General features: G+C 37.8%; 1 protein-coding gene across 1 annotated transcript in view; it reads right to left on the bottom strand.

The window, feature by feature from the left end:
• Window positions 1-6,832: 6,832 nt before the first annotated feature.
• CDH2 (cadherin 2) overlaps window positions 6,833-17,830 on the bottom strand; it is a 118,648-nt gene continuing 107,650 nt past the window's right edge. Inside the window, exons 15-16 of the mRNA XM_066992894.1 lie at window positions 15,468-15,632; window positions 6,833-8,240 (exon numbers count right to left, since the gene is read on the bottom strand). Of these exons, the coding sequence (XP_066848995.1) occupies window positions 8,034-8,240; window positions 15,468-15,632 (372 nt within the window). The 3' untranslated portion in view covers window positions 6,833-8,033. The remainder of the gene's footprint in view (window positions 8,241-15,467; window positions 15,633-17,830) is intronic.

A 17,830-nucleotide genomic window follows, 5' to 3' on the forward strand; every position in this document is an offset into this window, starting at 1 on the left:
ATTCTGCTGCACTTACGTTCTGCAATGCATTCCTCCAGTAGACATGTTGACACTACCAAGTGGCAAAATTTTTCATGAGAACTTGACCCAAGGGACTGCTATTCAGCAAAGAATTGCCTTCCAGTCCCTTGAAGGTTGTTCTCAAAATGTTTCTTTGTGGTTCTTCTCCCATATCAAAGCCTTATTGCAATCATTATCTTGCCTTTGAGAAGTTGCCGGCTAAGTGGGAAGGCATTGTAAAAAAACCCGGTCTAGCACAGTCCAGAAAACAATTTATTTTTGTGAATAAACACAAAGAATTTATGATCTATTTCCATCAGGATAAAATCTAGAACTTTCCAGACATTTTCATGTGCATTTTCAACAGAGTGGCCAGGGCATTCACTCAATATATAAAATACCAAGGGACAATTCTTCATTCCTGAGCATGGACTGGAGAGTTTTTTTATGCCCCAAACAGTAGTTCAGGCTTTAACAACTTTTTTTTTTCAAGAAGAGCAAGCATTTCATTAGCCCTACCAACAGAGAACAATAGGAAATGCCAAAGCAACTCAAAGCTAGAGTTTGGATTCAGACACTCTGCAGGCAGATTACTCAGGCACTAGTCAGCACGATTTTTTTCCACATAAAAAATGGGAAGATCAAGAAACGAGGCAATAGCTTGGAATTCTTCTGAGACACAACAGCAGAGCAGGTCTTTGAAGTTGCCTCTCCCAATTCGCAATGAGTTTTTAAGTGTTGGTTTTACTCTTTTTTGGTCATTTTTCTTGATTGTCTTCTTTCTGCCCAAATGAGGAAAAATAAGAAGTTCTCAAAAAAGATAGGGCACTGAGTGTCGCTTCCTGACTAGGTCAGGTAAATAATTCATTTTTGTTTATTTCTCAGTTTATCTTAAAATAACCTTGCTCAGCAAACTTCTCCTTAACTTGAAGTCAAAACATACCAGCAATGATTCTATGTTTTTACTGTAATTCCCTGTAATCATCCTAGCACAAAAACTCCGCTTGTTTTTATATCTGCTTTATACAATGCCACCAGTAATGAATGTTCTAGAATTGGAACATAATTTTGATTATCTGGCCATTACTTTTGATTTATGGAGCACAGAGACAGCTGGGTTTTTATAAGCTCACCCTGCAGTACTGCAGATAACAAATGTAATATAATAATCAAACTTCAGTAACAAGGAACACAGAAGGGGTGGTCCCACAGATCTGTCTATCTTTATCCACCCATACCACATCAACAAATTTTATCTTCAGAAGCAGGAGTATAAAAGTAATTTGCACAATGCTACTATTTATTATTCATACCCAGAGCAAAATATGTTGCTTTCAGAACCAGTACTTAGGCTCTGCAGGAGGGGGTGAACCACTTGGAGGTGGTTTCAGTAAATTGCATAAATGCATACCATCATGAGGTTTACAAATGCATCAGTGTATTAAAAGAAAGCCTCTCAAAAGAAGTATATTTTCAAAAAAAGTAATAAATATAGCTATTATGAACAATGCAAAATCCAGTTTATTTTTTTCTGGGTGCTACGAAGAAAGATACGAAGTCAACAGGAATGTTCCCCACAAGAAAGAAAGACAGACAGAAAGACAGAAAGACAGACAGAAGGAAAGAAAGAAAAAGATACACCTGTTTAAACGAAGAAGAGTTTGACCATTTATTTTAGTTACAGGGGGTGGATCAAAGGTCTGAAAACAGCAGCAAAAGAGCTGGTTACAGAATCTAAAAGGGGAAAAAGAGAATATAGAAATATTCTCTCAGGCTTGTCAAGAGAGCTAGAAAAGCAGAGTTTGTTAATGAAAACCAGAAGGGCTTTAATAAATATACTAGATATACTAGGAGTGGGAAATAGCAGCAGGCAACAATGGTAATTCATGAACAAAACCAATTATCCTAAATACTTTATATAAAAAATCAGTCTCTCACAGGACCCGAGTGGGGGGAAGGAGCACATTAGAAGAAAGATAAAAGCAATGAGAAAATAATGGCCATCTCATCTCCAGGTAGTGTCTGCTTATAAAGGTGATAAGGGAATGCTGGGGAGGAAAGAGATGAGACATGGCTGCCCAGGAGCTCCATCCAGGCTTTATGTTTCAGGGGTCATATATGGGTGGCTTGCATTTGCTCAGGGAAGAGGTGAAAGAGAGCTGTGACTATATCTGAATCTGAGCAGCACCCGTTCATCGCGCACACACACACACATATATGCAATCTCTACAGCCAGAACTGCACAGAGAACGGTTCGGAGAACACATGCCCACCACCTCACCATGGTTAATCTTTCCAAAGAGCTCCATGGGGGCTGCAACTTCCCATTGTCACATTAGTTTATGCTCTGCTATGATAGAAAAATCAAAAGACCATACAAATATATTTAGCTACTACATTACTGGCAATTGCTACATTTTTAGATGTCTTAGAAATCTACAGAGGTTTCAGGGGACACTAACATTTGAAAAGGAGACAAGTCCTCCCAGCTATCACTGCATTGAGAACAGATCCTGACATCTACAGTAAAACCACCAAACCAAAACAAGACCAAGGCCTTGATCCTGTGAAGCTGTCAGTTGAAGAATATGCAGTCTGATTTGAGTTAGTTTTGGCACTGCTCAATTATCTTGGTGAATTGAGTGGAAAAATTGGGTGAAATGTGGTGAAACATACCCCAGAATGAAAGGCAGCAACATTATGCTGGGAGCTCCAGAAAAGAGGCATCTGCAGGTTCTCCATTACGCTGGAAACAGCAGCTTGGCCATTCCAAAAGCAGCAGGGTGGTTGGAGAGGACCTTGTGTTGGTTGATCAAAGGGGATGATGCTCTTTCCCTGCCTGTATTCAAGGAAGGTACCTTGGATCTATGGACGTGCTTAGTGTTTTTTCCCTTAGCCATTCTCATCCTTTTCTGTTTCCCAGCCGGGCTTTGTTGTTACAGGGAAAATTCATCATTATCGATGAACTTGCAACTTCCTCATTATTCTTTTTTTTTTTTTTTTTTTTTTTTCTGTGGCATATATTAAGCAAAGAGCAGTTATCCGATGCTTTAGAGAAACTCCTAGGAAAGATTCTTGCTACAGTAAATAAAAAGAAGAAAAGCTTACTTAAAAGAAATGAAAAAAAGGGCATCGTATGAACGTAGACCATCTCTGGCTGAATGAGAAAAACAATGTGTATAAAACATACCCTTGTGGATTGTGTATTAACACATTTAAGTGACTTTTATGCATTTTATTTGAATAATTAATATTGACTGAGGTAACAGCAGTCAGGTATTCTGCTTTCACATTCCTGACCCAGAAAAGTAAATTTGTTAAAAGCATGCTACTCTTGCTAGAAGGAAGGCTCCTTAGGAAGCTGGGAGTAGCTGTCTAAGATAAGAATAGGCAGTAGCTCACCTGTGACATCTTGAATGACTACTGACAGATTTGAGAGACCCTTTTGGCAATTTGTGTCCCATTCCTTATCAGAAAACACTTTACCTTGTGTGTTAAGGTGAATGGGGCCAAGGCGGAGTAAATATAAGCCCTCTTCAGGATTATGAACTTGGTAGAGTTCCAGAAGTGCTACATACCAAGAAGCAGAACTCCCAAGAGCAGTCTTCATGTGGCTTTTAGAGCAAACTTTGCTACTTTGGCACCAAAATAAAGTAAGTGGCTGTCTAAAATGTTTGTTTGCAACTGAGAAACATCATCTGTCTGCAAAACAGTGCAATTCAGACACTAAATTAAACATCTTACATTTAAAATTTACATGAATTTATAAACATTTTATATAGCAGAGTCAAGAAAGACAAAATAACATGGAGTAAGGGAAGAAGGCAGTGCTTATTGTCTGCCTTATCAAACTGATTTATGTGCGTCTTTTGTAATTCAGAAAGATCACAGCAAGCTTTACAGCCAGCCTGTAACAGTGCTACAGCACAGCCAGAGAGGGCATCACCACCAATAAAATCACCAGTTGAGAACCTGAGTACTACTTCAGCTAATTGGAAGAAGTGTAAGTAGAGTTGTCCTGGTTTCAGTTAGGACAGAGTTAATTTTCCTCCTAGTAGCTGGTAGGGTGTTTTGGATTAGGGTGAGAAAAGTGCTGATAACATGCTGATGTTTTAATTGTTGCAGAGCAGTGCTTACACCAGGCCAAGGACTTTTCGGCTTCTCGCTCTGTCCTGCCAGCGAGCAGGCTGGGGGTGCAGCAGGAGCTGGGAGGGGACAGACCCAGGACAGCTGACCCAAAGTGGCCTAAGGGGTATTCCATCCCATCTGATGTCATGCTAAACAATATATAGGGGTGGCTGGCCGGGGTGGGGGGCCGGCTGCTCGGGAATAGGCTGGGCATCGGTCAGCGGGTGGTGAGCAATTGCATTGTGCATCACTTGTTTTCTTACACATTATTATTAGTAGTACTACTATCACTATTATTATTGTTATTATTATTTTCCTGTCTTAATAAACTGTCTTTATCTCAACTCACAGGCTTCACTTTCCCGTTTCTCTCCCCCATTCTGGAGAAGGAGGGGGAGGGGGAGCAAACGGCTGTGTGGTGTTTGGCTGTCGGCCGGGTTAAACCACAAGAGTTTAGACTGTTATGTGTATTAACATCCTTCACCAGTACTTGGGAATCCCTAAAGAAACACAGGAAGCTGGTTCTACTTGTATCTGAGGTCTTCTGTGCCCATTTAAGACATTCATTTCCAACAAAGACCCTTCTCCTCCTCACCTTTACAGCCCCTAAATTCAGAAGAACATAGACTATGAGGGACTATCATTGAAAGGAAATAGAAACTGTGGAAAAGCTGAGATACAAAATATTCTACGGTCTTACTTCTGGCCAGTAACTTCCCTTGGATTCAATGTCTACGAGGCAGAAACAGTATGTATTACTGCTTAATTTAATTTCCAAAACAAGCAGCCAGAATTTCCCCCGACAATTGCAGGGTCTACAGGTTGGCCATCCTCTTCCTCTCAGTGTAACCCTCCAAGCATATTAGACTAAAACCTGTTTCCGCATTTCTATAATAGCAACAAACTTGAAACTCTATGAACAAGGGTCAGTTCAAACAGTTTTTTTCCTTGTATATGTATGAGATACAAAAAATGATTTACCCTTCATTCTGTTTAGCAGACCTAACGCTGACCTAACACTAGGTTTGAGAACCACTGCTAGAATTGCAAAGCTGCTGTAGACAGAGCTGTAAGCTTGTCTGATCAAGACAGAGATAAATGGATATATTAATACTCAAAATGCATGAGCTCCTATTGCTGTCCAAAAGAGCTGAGTATTCACAAAAGATGACACCTACTGCATTTAAACAAAATAATGGGCTATAGTCAAAACTGAAAATCTTTCACAAACCTTTCCGCCTCCTTATCTTTTAGCATTCAATCTCAATTAAATTAAATTCATCTAGCATTTCCAATTTTTTGGTTCCAAATACCAAAACCAACAGAATTATTATGCTTAAAATACATTTTTGTATAAATTACAGAAGATGGAAAAAATCAACATGCTAAAAGTGGCCTTTTGCTTGACACACATTCACGGTTTAAATCCTGCCTTTTATAAAATCTTCCTTACTTAACTATGCATAGCCAGATTTTCAATTGTGCATCCCACTCTATTTCTTCCCCACACCACCAATTAATATGGAAATAGCTTAAAGAAGCTCATTGATAATTTTGACACATTACTGAAAAAATAAGGTTTTGTTGCCGCATCAAGCTAATGCATGAGATAAGTAATAGCCAGGTATGCAGACACTAAAGGGATGTATTCCAGTCTGAGAGGATTGCTGCCTCTCAGCACATTCACTGGCATCATCGGGAATAAGAGAAAGAAAGGAGGCATTCCTATGAAAAGCTCAGTGTGGAAGAGATACCACACTTTGTAATTACAGTCATATGCAGTACATAATGCTCTCTGACTCAGATTTCAGGATTCACCTCTGGAAATCACAGTCACATTATGTAAATTAGGGTTGGAGTGCTGAGGAAGCAGTGAAGTGGCATCACGCTGAAGAGCATCACCCACAGACCAACTGCCTTCCAAGCCTTCCCAGCGCAGAAGGCTGCTGCACTACTCCTGGGGCCTGGATCCCTTCCCGCTGCTCCAATTCTCTCAACAGCCTGCGGAAATGTGGTGTTTCTGCTGAGTTTGGGCTTCACACTGTTCACAATTAGGCCCTTAATGAGCGTAAATGTAGACATTAAACCTGAGCAGATTGTTGCAAGTGAATGAAGGCAGAATTGCTGCACCTACTGCGCTTGCTTTGTTTGCAAATATATCATTGTAACAGGTTAGAAATGTGACTAGTGATGACTAATCTCCTAAAAGGACTTTATACGATTAAGTTCCACGATTGTAAGTGTTCTCCTTGAAGGACATGCTCTGACCTGCACAGAAGTTAACAAGACTTGCCTTTACTTCAGCACAAGAAAGTTCAGGTAGCAGTTGACTGCTAGGACCTCTAATTTATTTGTTTATGCAACCAGCAGCACAATCACAAAATCATTACTGTCAGTCTAGAAATGAGCCAAAAATGATGCAAGCTTAATTATTTAGGTAATATACATTAAAGCTAGTCACTTAGATGGAACTGCAAGTTTTGAATTCCCAGAAATGGCACATATCACTTTGCTTCACCTGGGAACCCGGCCTCAAATTTTGTGCCAAACTTTCTCCTATATGCAGCTTATTTTCAGTCCAGCTGTACTGCATGCTAAAGAAATGCACATCTCACACAATTCAAATGTGCTTTGTGTATGTTTTATTTACTATAGTCAGGGCTGCCCAGGTAGGGAAAAAAAAAAAAGCAAACCAAGCACCAGATCCAAAATTAGCATTTTATTCAGAACGTTGGGGTCAGAGGTGTATCATTCATATTCTGGTACACAATACAGAGGCAAAGCTGTTCTCAGAAGTCTCTCCAGTTTGAAAGCTCCTTCCCCCTTCCCTCCCCACCCCCAAAACATACTGTATATTTACTCGTGCCACCAGTATTAGGCCAACTCCCCTCCCCCCCTTTTTTGGTACAAATTATGTAAAACTTTTGTGCTAAGAACTTTTCTCCCTCCCCAAACAAAAAAAATAATAAAAATAAAAATAAAAAAAAATATTGAGTACTCTAACTACAGTTCAACAATTGAATCAATGTCACTTGTTTGCAACCTGTTTTGTAAATACTTTATCCATAACGAAAGATATAAACATGCAAAAACCTGAATCCATAGTCCAAATAATACATACACGTGTTCTGAAGTTTCTGCACTTCTCCACAGACTATGCCAATAAAACATTATGTACACATACCATTTTTACAGTGAAGTGGGAAAAAGTACTAGAAATTAAAAAAAGAAAAAAGTGTACATGGATTAAGACCGAAATGTGTCTAACATTCTAGCGTAAGGAAAAAAAAAATCAATTTTGCTACAAACTGGTGATATGAAAACTCCCTTTATTTGCAACCAGCTGCATAAGTTTTAGAATTTTAGTGAAAAAAATCCCCTAACATCTAAAACTAGAAGTAATGTACATTGTTCCACCTCATGGTCTTCTCTCCCAAATAATAAAATTGTTCCACGAGGAATTTTTTTTTTTTTTAAGTTTTAATCTCCTTATTTTAATAAAAGCAATGCGATGTAACAAAAGCATGTTGAAGCATATTGTGATTCACCTTACTCCTCCCCACCCCAACATATTTTGTCTCTTTAATGCATCATTTCATAAATCAGTACCATTAAAGCCTTAAACATAAAACTAATTCCGATCTGAAAAAGGTACAAAAAGGCACATAAAATCCCAGTGCTTCTGTACTGTAAAATTCAAGTGTAACTGAGCTCAATATTTTTTTCCAAACAGCATTGGATCACTGATATTCCACGGAGCCCAAATTGGTTTGCAGCCTATGACAAAGCCTTCAGCAAGCACTTGTGCTAGTAGACTACAAAGTTAAAGCCTAGCTTCTGTATGCTTTTGGGGAATATCAGTTGAAATGTTTGTACTTGTCCAAAAACAAAGTTCACTTTGAAGTTCAGTCATCACCTCCACCGTACATATCAGCAAGTTTCTTGAAACGTGGGCCCCAGTCATTTAGGTAGTCATAGTCTTGCTCACCACCACTACTTGAGGAGTTAAGAGAGCTCAAGGATCCAGCAGTGGAGCCACTTCCTTCATAGTCAAAGACTAAGAGGGAGTCATATGGTGGGGCTGTAGGGTCATTGTCGGCTGCTTTAAGTCCCTGTAATAACGAAAGGGAGAAAAAATGAAATAAGTTCTGTATCAGAGAAAGAGGCAGCAAGTAACTGGAACACTGCAGTGCAGTTATCTACCAATCACCACCTGAGAAAACTAAGTTCTTGTTTGTCCGTGGTTCATGTCAAGCAGAACAGCAGGACTCACGGATGGGTTTCCAGCATTAAACACTGGACATTTTGAATGTAACTGTACATGCAGCTCTAACAAAACTGTAAGGGAACATCACTATACAAGGAACAATGCTAATAAATATACACTTTCAGAGCTACACGGCTCACAACCTGAGGCATGAGCAATATGGGACTGGTTAAACAGACAGATGGGATAGGAAAAATATGCATGTTTGCAAAGATTTGCTTTAACAGCCATCTCACATGGCCAATAACATATCCACTGACATCGCTGGCCTGCAGGTCCATCTGTGTGTGCCAAAAGCCATATTTAGTCAGTTCTGCAAAATTAATGTACCTCTGCAGGCTGCTGTGTGAAAAAGATACAATATGTTGGCTTAAGCCGTATGTGCTTTGCCACCCATAAGATTCTATCAACTCTTCATAAAAGACACACAAGAAAAGACATCAAAGCTAAATACATCACTAAAACCATTTCTGTTTCCTTGTTTCAAAGTAGTCATGTTATCAACACACGAATACTGGGTCTTCAGTAATTTTAAACTTCTGCTCTCTATAGCTGAATAACCCAAACTAAAACCAAAACAAACCGAATGAGGGAAAAGTAGGGAAAGAACCACAATTCTTCTAAAGAAGAGACTTTTCCCTGTTTTCTTACATAGGTGCAAACCTAAACAATAAATTTAATTTTAGTATATGAAGCAATTGCTTTGTGGCGAGATGCACTTATTCTGGCAAGAGTTACAAGCTGAATATAACAGGCTGCAGCCTGAAGTTAAAAGTAAAAGCAAGCTCTCTTGTGTTTTGGATTTTTCAACCTCACAGTTTCTTCCACAGGATTAGCAATGATTCTTCAAGATCTTCCACACTTTCAAGATGATCTACTCTGGCAGACACTGATGAGGAATAGTATGACTGCCAAAATTCTTGAAGGCTTAGATAAGATTTTAAGTTGCTCACTGTTAAAATAATTTTAACCAGTGCTATTTGTGCCGATTTTCTTTTTAATTTTAATGGTTGTTTATTTCTTTAAAGAAACACATTCTTACATTCATTTTTGAAGGATTGGTGTGCATCCTTTTAATTATTTAACGTATTCTCTTTATACAAAAGGATGTTTCACTCTCAATCATAAACTGTTTAGTCCAAGTGTGATGTAATGGAAATAGCTGTTTTTTTTTCCTAGATATATACTAAACTAATAGCATTAATTAAAGCATATAGTATTGATAACAGAATCCTGATTTTTTAATCACCTAAAATCATTCAAGAAGCGTGGAAAATGTACCTAAAGTAATTTTGCAAATCAGTGCTGGAAAGGCCCAGCATATTTATCAAACTAGAGACCTCCATTCAAGAACACATTTTGGACAAAGTGATCGTTTCACGTAGTACAACAACATCAAGCAGGCTATCAATAGCCTGCACAAGGAGGATAATTTTGAACTATCTGATAAACATAATTCGTGATACTTGTTATCCTTCTCTTTGGATTTTTCCATCTTGATGGCCACAGTAAGGACAAATAATTCAAGATTCCTAAAACACAACAGAAAGCAAGTGTTGGAAGACTTCTCCTGTTCAGCTTCAAAACTTGAAATAGTTCTAAGGCTTTCTCTCTGTTTCTGCTGCTGAAGCAGAAATGCAACTTAACTTCTCAGGCACTAACTGGCCTTGCAATATTTGTATCTTCCCTTAAGCTTGGTTGGCGTGATGAACTCCCATCCATGCTTTTCAAACACAGGTGACAGGGAAGGAAAATAAGCTTGAGCTTAAGGAGAGCTGCAGTATGAATCTCAGGTGTCTGTTTGTGAAAAGTCATTTACAAAGCTGGTTTGGAGAGAAAATGTTATTTCCCTGAAATTCTGACTAGGAACAGCCAGCCAAACAAGGGATTCTAATTTATTAAAATCAGTGAACAAAATATTTCCCTACGTGACTGCAGAAATTCTGATGCCTATCAGCCATCCACACCAAGAAGGAAAGTAACATCCTTCTGCCTTTCTTTCCACAGGGAATGTTGGATTTTTGCAGTTTGCTGCCTGGATTATGATTGCATTTAAAAATAAATCTGGTTTTGAGCTACTGACAAGATAGCACCTCACTGACAAATGCGCTATTTCAAAGGTTGTTCTTACTGTGTAACCCATTTTATTCAGAGAACATAGGTATGGGCCATGCTATGAAGTACTGACTCAACTCCACAGCCCACGTTACAATGATAGTTGCACCTATCTTTTGGTCAAAAATTCTTCAGACTCACAGTATAATAACTGAACTTAGTCTTTAACTCTTCAAAAGACAACCGAGTTCTCTGCTGTATTTTTATGGCAAGTTACATGGTAAGATAATGAAGGAATGCTATAGTGTGGTTTTTTTACATCCTCTCTGCTAAGCATATTCTCTGAACCTACTCAGTGCCCTGCTTTGCTCCACTGCTGGGTTCTACAGCATGTCTGAAGCTGGAGATGCTCAATGTTAGCTTAGGCAATGAAATCGGCTTATGAAGCTCCTTGTAGTTTTGTTATTGCCACCTTTCTGCTTCCCTTTGAACAGGTGGTACCGCAACGTGCTGTGTTGGCGTGACTGAGAAGGCAAAAAATGGTTGCCAAGGACTTCTGGTTTTACTGAAATGGCATTGTCAACCACTTCTCAAAAAATCCCTCAGTCTTTCCCAGATGCGCTCAAGAATCTCAGAACTGTGGATTTCTTGTAGTTATTTGGAATACAGGTTCCTGATCTGAAAACCCGAAGGTCTTATTATAAAGAGCAGCTTATTCAACAGCTGAATTGCTGAGACACGCGCTTGATTCTCCTGAAAGATGGAGAACTAAGTCACATTTCTTTGCATTTGTTACACTTGCAATGCACAAAAGCAGACATAAGAGCAGCTGATGTGAAAACCAGTAATGCCATGGCAATACAAAGGAGAGCTTGAAATCTAGAACAGACTGAGTAGCAACTTCGTTTTTTCCTCTTCCTCTTTTACACGTTTTTCAGAGGAAGAGGAAAGACTACAGCAGTGTCTTGACTGAGGAACAATGGTAACCTTAAACTACGCTTGCTTGGTATGTGCGGCATTCTTAAGTTGTCTCAAATCAAAGGAAAAAAAAAAACAAAATCTCAAACTAATACGAAGCTTTACAAAAATCAGAGATCTAATGCTTTTATTTTCATTAATCCTACTACTTAATCAGGTTCAACAGACTTTTGATGAGAATGGAAGAATACAGCCTTACCAGGAAATATGAAAGACTGATTCAATCTGTTTTTTACTTGACAAGAGAAAACAGAAAATGTAGAGGGACTTTTATTCTGCTTAAAGGTGCACTGTATCAATAACCATTTACTAAGAATGAATTGAGGGTCCTCCATGTCCTCGTGGGATGAGACCTTTAGTTTGTAATTTAAATTTAATTTACCTCAGGCTATGTCCTCTATTGATTAGAAATATATTCTTAGCCACAAACTCTCCACCACAATATAATTTGTTTAAGATTTCTAAGGACAGCATAGGTGGTTTTTGAAAACAGGCTTAACAAAGCTTCTTCAAACAGGTCTGATTGATACTGTCCTGCAAATCCCGACTATTCTAAGCATTAATTATGCTCCACACTGCGTAGGTTATGTTTTAAAAAGCTCAAAATGGAAAAAAAAAAGTCTACGGAGGATTCTTAATAACACATGACTTATTTCCCTGACTTGTTTGTACACTGAACTGAAGAAAAGGAGGTTTTTCCCTCCCCCCGTTAAATTAGAGATTCATCTATCCATTGAAACAGACAAAACAAGAAAGTCCCCGAGGTCATTTAGCTTATGCCTGCAAAACATATTTTGATTATAAGGCACCTCTGGAACGTTCTTATTTTGGAAATTTCATAGCTCTGTATGTGTTATCTTAACTTTGTAAGTGTTATAAAAATAATTCAAAGTTTTATCATACTTGTAACTTGTTTTTCAACTGAGAAGTCATTAGAACACTACAAAATACTTATACTTACATATGTCTCATTGAGTTAGGTAGATTTAATACAACTGATGACAGCTAGAACATAATATATTGCAAAAACAAATTACTGCCAAAGGGAAAAAAACAAAATGACCCACTATGTCTTTTTCACTTTTTGTTTCTATGACTGTAATAGAAGTAAGAGGAAAAAAACACCCCATGCTTTCTCAGGTGATGGTAGCTAAACTCTCTAGCATCTGAAATGAATGACTATGGTTCTTTTTTTGTCAAAAGTTGGAGTAATTCAGTGGCTAATCTGAACAATACTAGCTCTGTGTGTGAGGTACTGGTGAGCATAGCATTCAACAGACTAAATTAATTCCCACACATGGGCCAGCATCCCAAAGGATCAGACTGATCAGCATCTCTGGGAACAGAGCCAAGTCCTCCAAAAGACTGGACTGATCTCCACAAAGCCTTGTAATCTTTTCAAGCCAATGGGGTAAACGCAGACTTCGTTACCGAGGTACTGGCAACTGAAAGGCAGCCTCTCTCTGTTCAGCTAGCAACTGGGCTAGTTTTGCACATGGTTCGGGTTACGGCTGACCAAGGAAAAAGTTATGGCGTGACTGGTAGTTACAGAAGAAGAAAGCTTTTTGCCTAATCACGTTAAATTTGGATGCAGAGATAATGAACTTGCCCTTTCTTATCTTGCTATGTCATTTTCATAGCTTGGTACAACTTCTGTCTGAACTGTCCTAAGAAATGTTTGGTACAGGTTTTACCAAAGATATTTCTTTAATTTACTCCATGTAAAACAGAGGAATTACCTCTGATTTTTTTTTCCCTACCAAATTGGGTATCTTGCAAGGGTTGCTTACAATGAGCTGAAGGTGGAATTACCTGAAGGGAGCTTGAAAACCTGTGTAGCCTGAATATTTATGCTCCAGACACTGATAATTTGGAATGTTAACTGTAATAGTAACTACTATAGTAAAATGCTATTTTTTTTCCCAATAGACTTCTTAGAATCACATTTGCCACGGGAAATTTTAATATAACACAAATTAAGATAAAACTGTTGTGAGGAAATAAAATCTTCATTTTGCTGGGGCTTCTGGCAAAACTGAGCATGAAGAAACCTTGGCTGCAACTGTCTGCTTCAGAGTGAGTTAGGTGGAATGCCCCACAGTAAAATGAAACTGAAATCCTAAGAAAGACCTTATGATAAAAATAAGCTAAATACATAATGTTTGAAACAGAATATACCTCAGATAGTTCCTTTCAATCAGAGGATATAATTAACTCACAGCTAACTTGAAGATAAGAAAATTGCCATGCTTTCTTTAATTTCATATATAACTACAGGGGTAATTTTATTTTAGAGTCAATGATATTATTTACATTATTTTACTGTGAAAGAGTAGATCGAAGAAGCTTTCTCTTTTAGGTGAAGGGTAAAAGGAAACACGAAGGTATTGAGCTAATACAAAAGAAGAAAGTAAGAAAATGATTCTCAGGTTGTCAGTACTGTGATATAAACATACTGAGTTAAATCAGAACAGCACCTACTGTTTCTACATCTGCATGTACACATTGATGCTAGATTCTTCAGAAGTGACAACGTACTGAAAAGCAGCATTGCAAGAACAGCTTGCTGAGTAAGTTAGAAATCACAGGAGGCTGGACAAACCTCTGCGCCTTTTCTGGCTTTCCAGAATTACCCTCATTCCTTGTCTGGGCTCTGTAAAAGTGTTAACTCTGCTGCACGGAAAAGGAAAATTCAGGATATTGAGGATCATGGGTTCTTCCCCACTACTTGCCTGGTCACACTCATGTAAGTATAGCATGGGAAAATGATCATCTGGAAGAAGATAAGCAGGCACAAGGAAGTTTTTGTGTGTACATTGTCTTGGCCAGCAATGGAGGCTTCTTATTCTCCCGTGTCCACTATTTTCCAGAAGCCAATAATAATTGTAGTATTTAGAAGTAAAAGGCATGCAGAATCCTCTTTGTTGAGCCAATTCTTTCTAATACAAGTCTTCCACAAACCCAGATATTCTTAAAATACATTTAACTGGAATAGCTTTCTGCTGGTTATCTCCCTGTAGATACTTTAAAATTGCATTGCTGTATACCTTATTAGGAGCAAACTCAATTTTCTGCAGCTTTGCTAACATGAAAGAAAGTGTATTAGCCTGATTTTTCTTTAAAAGAAACAAGAATAAACATGTTTGCAAAAACAGTTCTCTGCAATACTTGCTCAGCTGTAACTGCCAAAGAAGATACGTGAAAATTAGCATAATTAACTACTAGTACTCATCTACAGAATACAGAATTATTAAACGATAATTTACAACTTAAAAATAATCTAAATATTTGTTTTCCTGTAATTAATGAGAACAAGAAATGAATTCTACTATCTCAAGTTTCACAAAACCAATGATTTAGGACTGACCAGTAATTAAAATAATGAAACAAATGTTTGTAGTAGTATTTCTTTTACAACTGTGAGTAATCTGTATAATCTGAATCTTATATTTATCTTTATTAATTTGAAGAATCAAAGATAACACAGAGACTTTTAAAGCTCTATGACAAGTATTAAAAACACTTATATAACATTTAATTTAGCTGCCCTGCTCACTAATCGTATTTGATGGAATTCTTTTGGTCTTATTAAAGGTACAGAACTTCCACTGTTAATCTAGATTCAAAGGGTAACGTACAAGGAAAATGAGTATGAACTTCCTCCATTATTAAATTACTCTGAATTAATAAATGAATTTAGGCTAAACCATAATTTTGTTAGTCTATTTATTACTCAGAACCCACAGAATAATCCTGCTTGGAGATACTGTGGTTGTGGCTGATAATGTATTATGAATGTAATTAATACAAATATACAGAAGTTAATTGATGTATCTTCTCTTTCTATTTGAATGAGTTAATTAAATTTGCCCACACTTTAAAAGAACGTATTTACTTAAATCTAGCAAGACAATTTTAATTGTTTAAGTAAGTTTTAAAAAGTTATCATGTTCAAACATAACAGCTACTCATGCAGAGCACAATTAACAAAATATAAAAGCTTATCTTATCTTAGGAGTAAACTCCTTCTTTCCTTTACCTCATTAATGAAGTCCCCAATGTCCCCAGGATGAGGAGCAGCTGATCTGACCGGATACTGAGGTTCTGCATGGATTGGCCTTTCATCAAGACGTCTGATTCCAACAGGTTTGATGGCATCTGGTTCCACAGTGTCAGGCTGTTGGAGCTGGCTCAAGTCATAATCCTGCAAAATATGAAGCAAAGAGAGTACGTTAGGAGAATTTTAAACAGTATCTGTCAGGGGAAACATGAGGGGAAAAAAAGGAAAATATGAGGAATCACTTCACCACAAGTTCTATTTTCAGGATTGTAACACTGAGAATAAGTCTAAAACATTGTTATTTGCATACCAACAGGATGTTATTTGATTTATACTCCCTGAACCTACTGTTTTGATTCTATTCCATCAGATTTGTAGAGCTTCTCATAAATTTTCCATTGAGAAGCAAGGATTTGAGTAGTACTATTAAGAGACTAAACACTTTGCCTAGTAATGCTGATTTACTGCATAGAGCAAAGATGCCAAATCCAACTCTTATTTTTCTAAGCAAATAAATGCCAGACATTCTTATTCTGAGAAAGAGGCAAGCGCAGTGCTCTGAAGCATTTTTGTAATACATTCAAAGAATGAGTTTAAGACTCCTTGCTGATTTCATGTGGCTTCCATAATATGAAAGCCAAAGGGGGAAAAATGTCATAAGAAGTACAAAGCTCCTCAGATTTGGTCTTAACTCTAAGCATTTTCTAAAGATTACTTGTGGATCTGTTCATTAAGCACTTGATGCTGCAGTTTCGAACTCTGGCAGACTGATGAAGCTAGCATAGCAGTATGAATTTCAATAAGCAATATGTATGTATATAAAATTTTTAATTAGAATGTTTATGCATTTAAGATAGGTATGTCTGAATACTTTTTGCACAGTGTGATGCACTTCAGCATTGTAATTCACCTCACTGTTGTCATGTCTAGAAGGTAGTCATGATCAAAGATGCTTTTGCACAAGGCACCGGTAAAAATGCCGAACAAGGAACTGGGCTCAAAGGCTTAAACTAAAGCCATCTATGAGCTACCCAGTAGACTGGGGCTCATGCCAACTCAACTGTATGCCTGACACCTTGCCCCGCAAATAACCCAAGCAGTCGAGGGGCACTCTAAATAAGCTTTTCTATCTTCAGTTTCTATTTTTCAACAGTGATCTTATAGTAAAAGTTGTATTTGTAATCTCATTTTGCTGGAAACTGTGCAGAGAATTACATTTTCATTGGTTCCTAAGTAACTCCTAAGGAAGAAATCCAAGTACATGCTTCTGCTGTTGCATCATGGGATGTAGGTGCTTTTGAGAGTATTACCTACCATGACCCCCCAAAACCAGACTTTTCAACAGGAGGAGAGGTCTGTTGACAGCATTGAAGGTACCTTGTTGGGTGAACTTTAACAATTAAATGACTACACCTTCTAATTTGTTACTCAGGTCCTCAGCTGATTGCACACAAATATATAATCAAAAAGGTGGAACAGCTTCACTGAGATCTGAGAAAACAGCTTTATATATTTTAATTAAATTACAAATTCCTTGGGGCAGAAGTGCAACTTCAACCCTTCAGTTCGTCATGCACCAAACACAGTAAGTGATTTCCACAGAGCAGTATGGATTGGAGAAAAGTAAACAGGACTCCTTACCTTTTCCCTTTTTATTACGTAAAATAAATCAAAACAGTTTAGAAACATACTATCAGAAAATCCTATCGAACAGAGAAGAATGTACTTTTCAGAATTTATAAATATGTAACAAGTGCTTTTCATACCCTCCCTAAAGATAAAGGTGGAATACACGAATGGGGAGAATTGATTTTTTAACACTAGGCATTTTTATATGGATGAATTTAAACAGGTATGGTCAAAGAGAAATACATTAAAACCAGGAAAGCCTCTGGTCATTTCAGTTTTATAACTACAAAATGTTTTCTTTTTCACCCATTCCTGTATGCAAACAGCTCTATCTCTGATTAGTGGTCATACAGAAACTAAACAAAGTTTCTAAACAGTACTAAACATACAGTACTAAACAAGCCAGACACAGCCTTCCACATCTAAGGCCATTCTCCTGTGCATATGCAGTTTGAGACATCTCCAGGCTTTATAGCTACAAAGACAGCAAAGATTGCCATCCTCAAGGCAACAGTGGTGCAGAATGTCTCCTTATGTGGACTCCCACCTTGGATTTCCTTTCTAGGGTAATTTATGACACTACCTTCCAGACTTATATCAGAGGAAATTTATTCTGAAGGTCTATTAGTGTCTGGACAGGAAGAAAAGATCCATTGTGCTTATTACCAGAGACTCTCAGTTCTCTTGTATCATTAAAATCAATACCAACTGTA

Source organism: Anser cygnoides, chromosome 2 (assembly GCF_040182565.1).
Source record: "Anser cygnoides isolate HZ-2024a breed goose chromosome 2, Taihu_goose_T2T_genome, whole genome shotgun sequence".
In the NCBI taxonomy this organism is placed as follows: domain Eukaryota; kingdom Metazoa; phylum Chordata; class Aves; order Anseriformes; family Anatidae; genus Anser; species Anser cygnoides.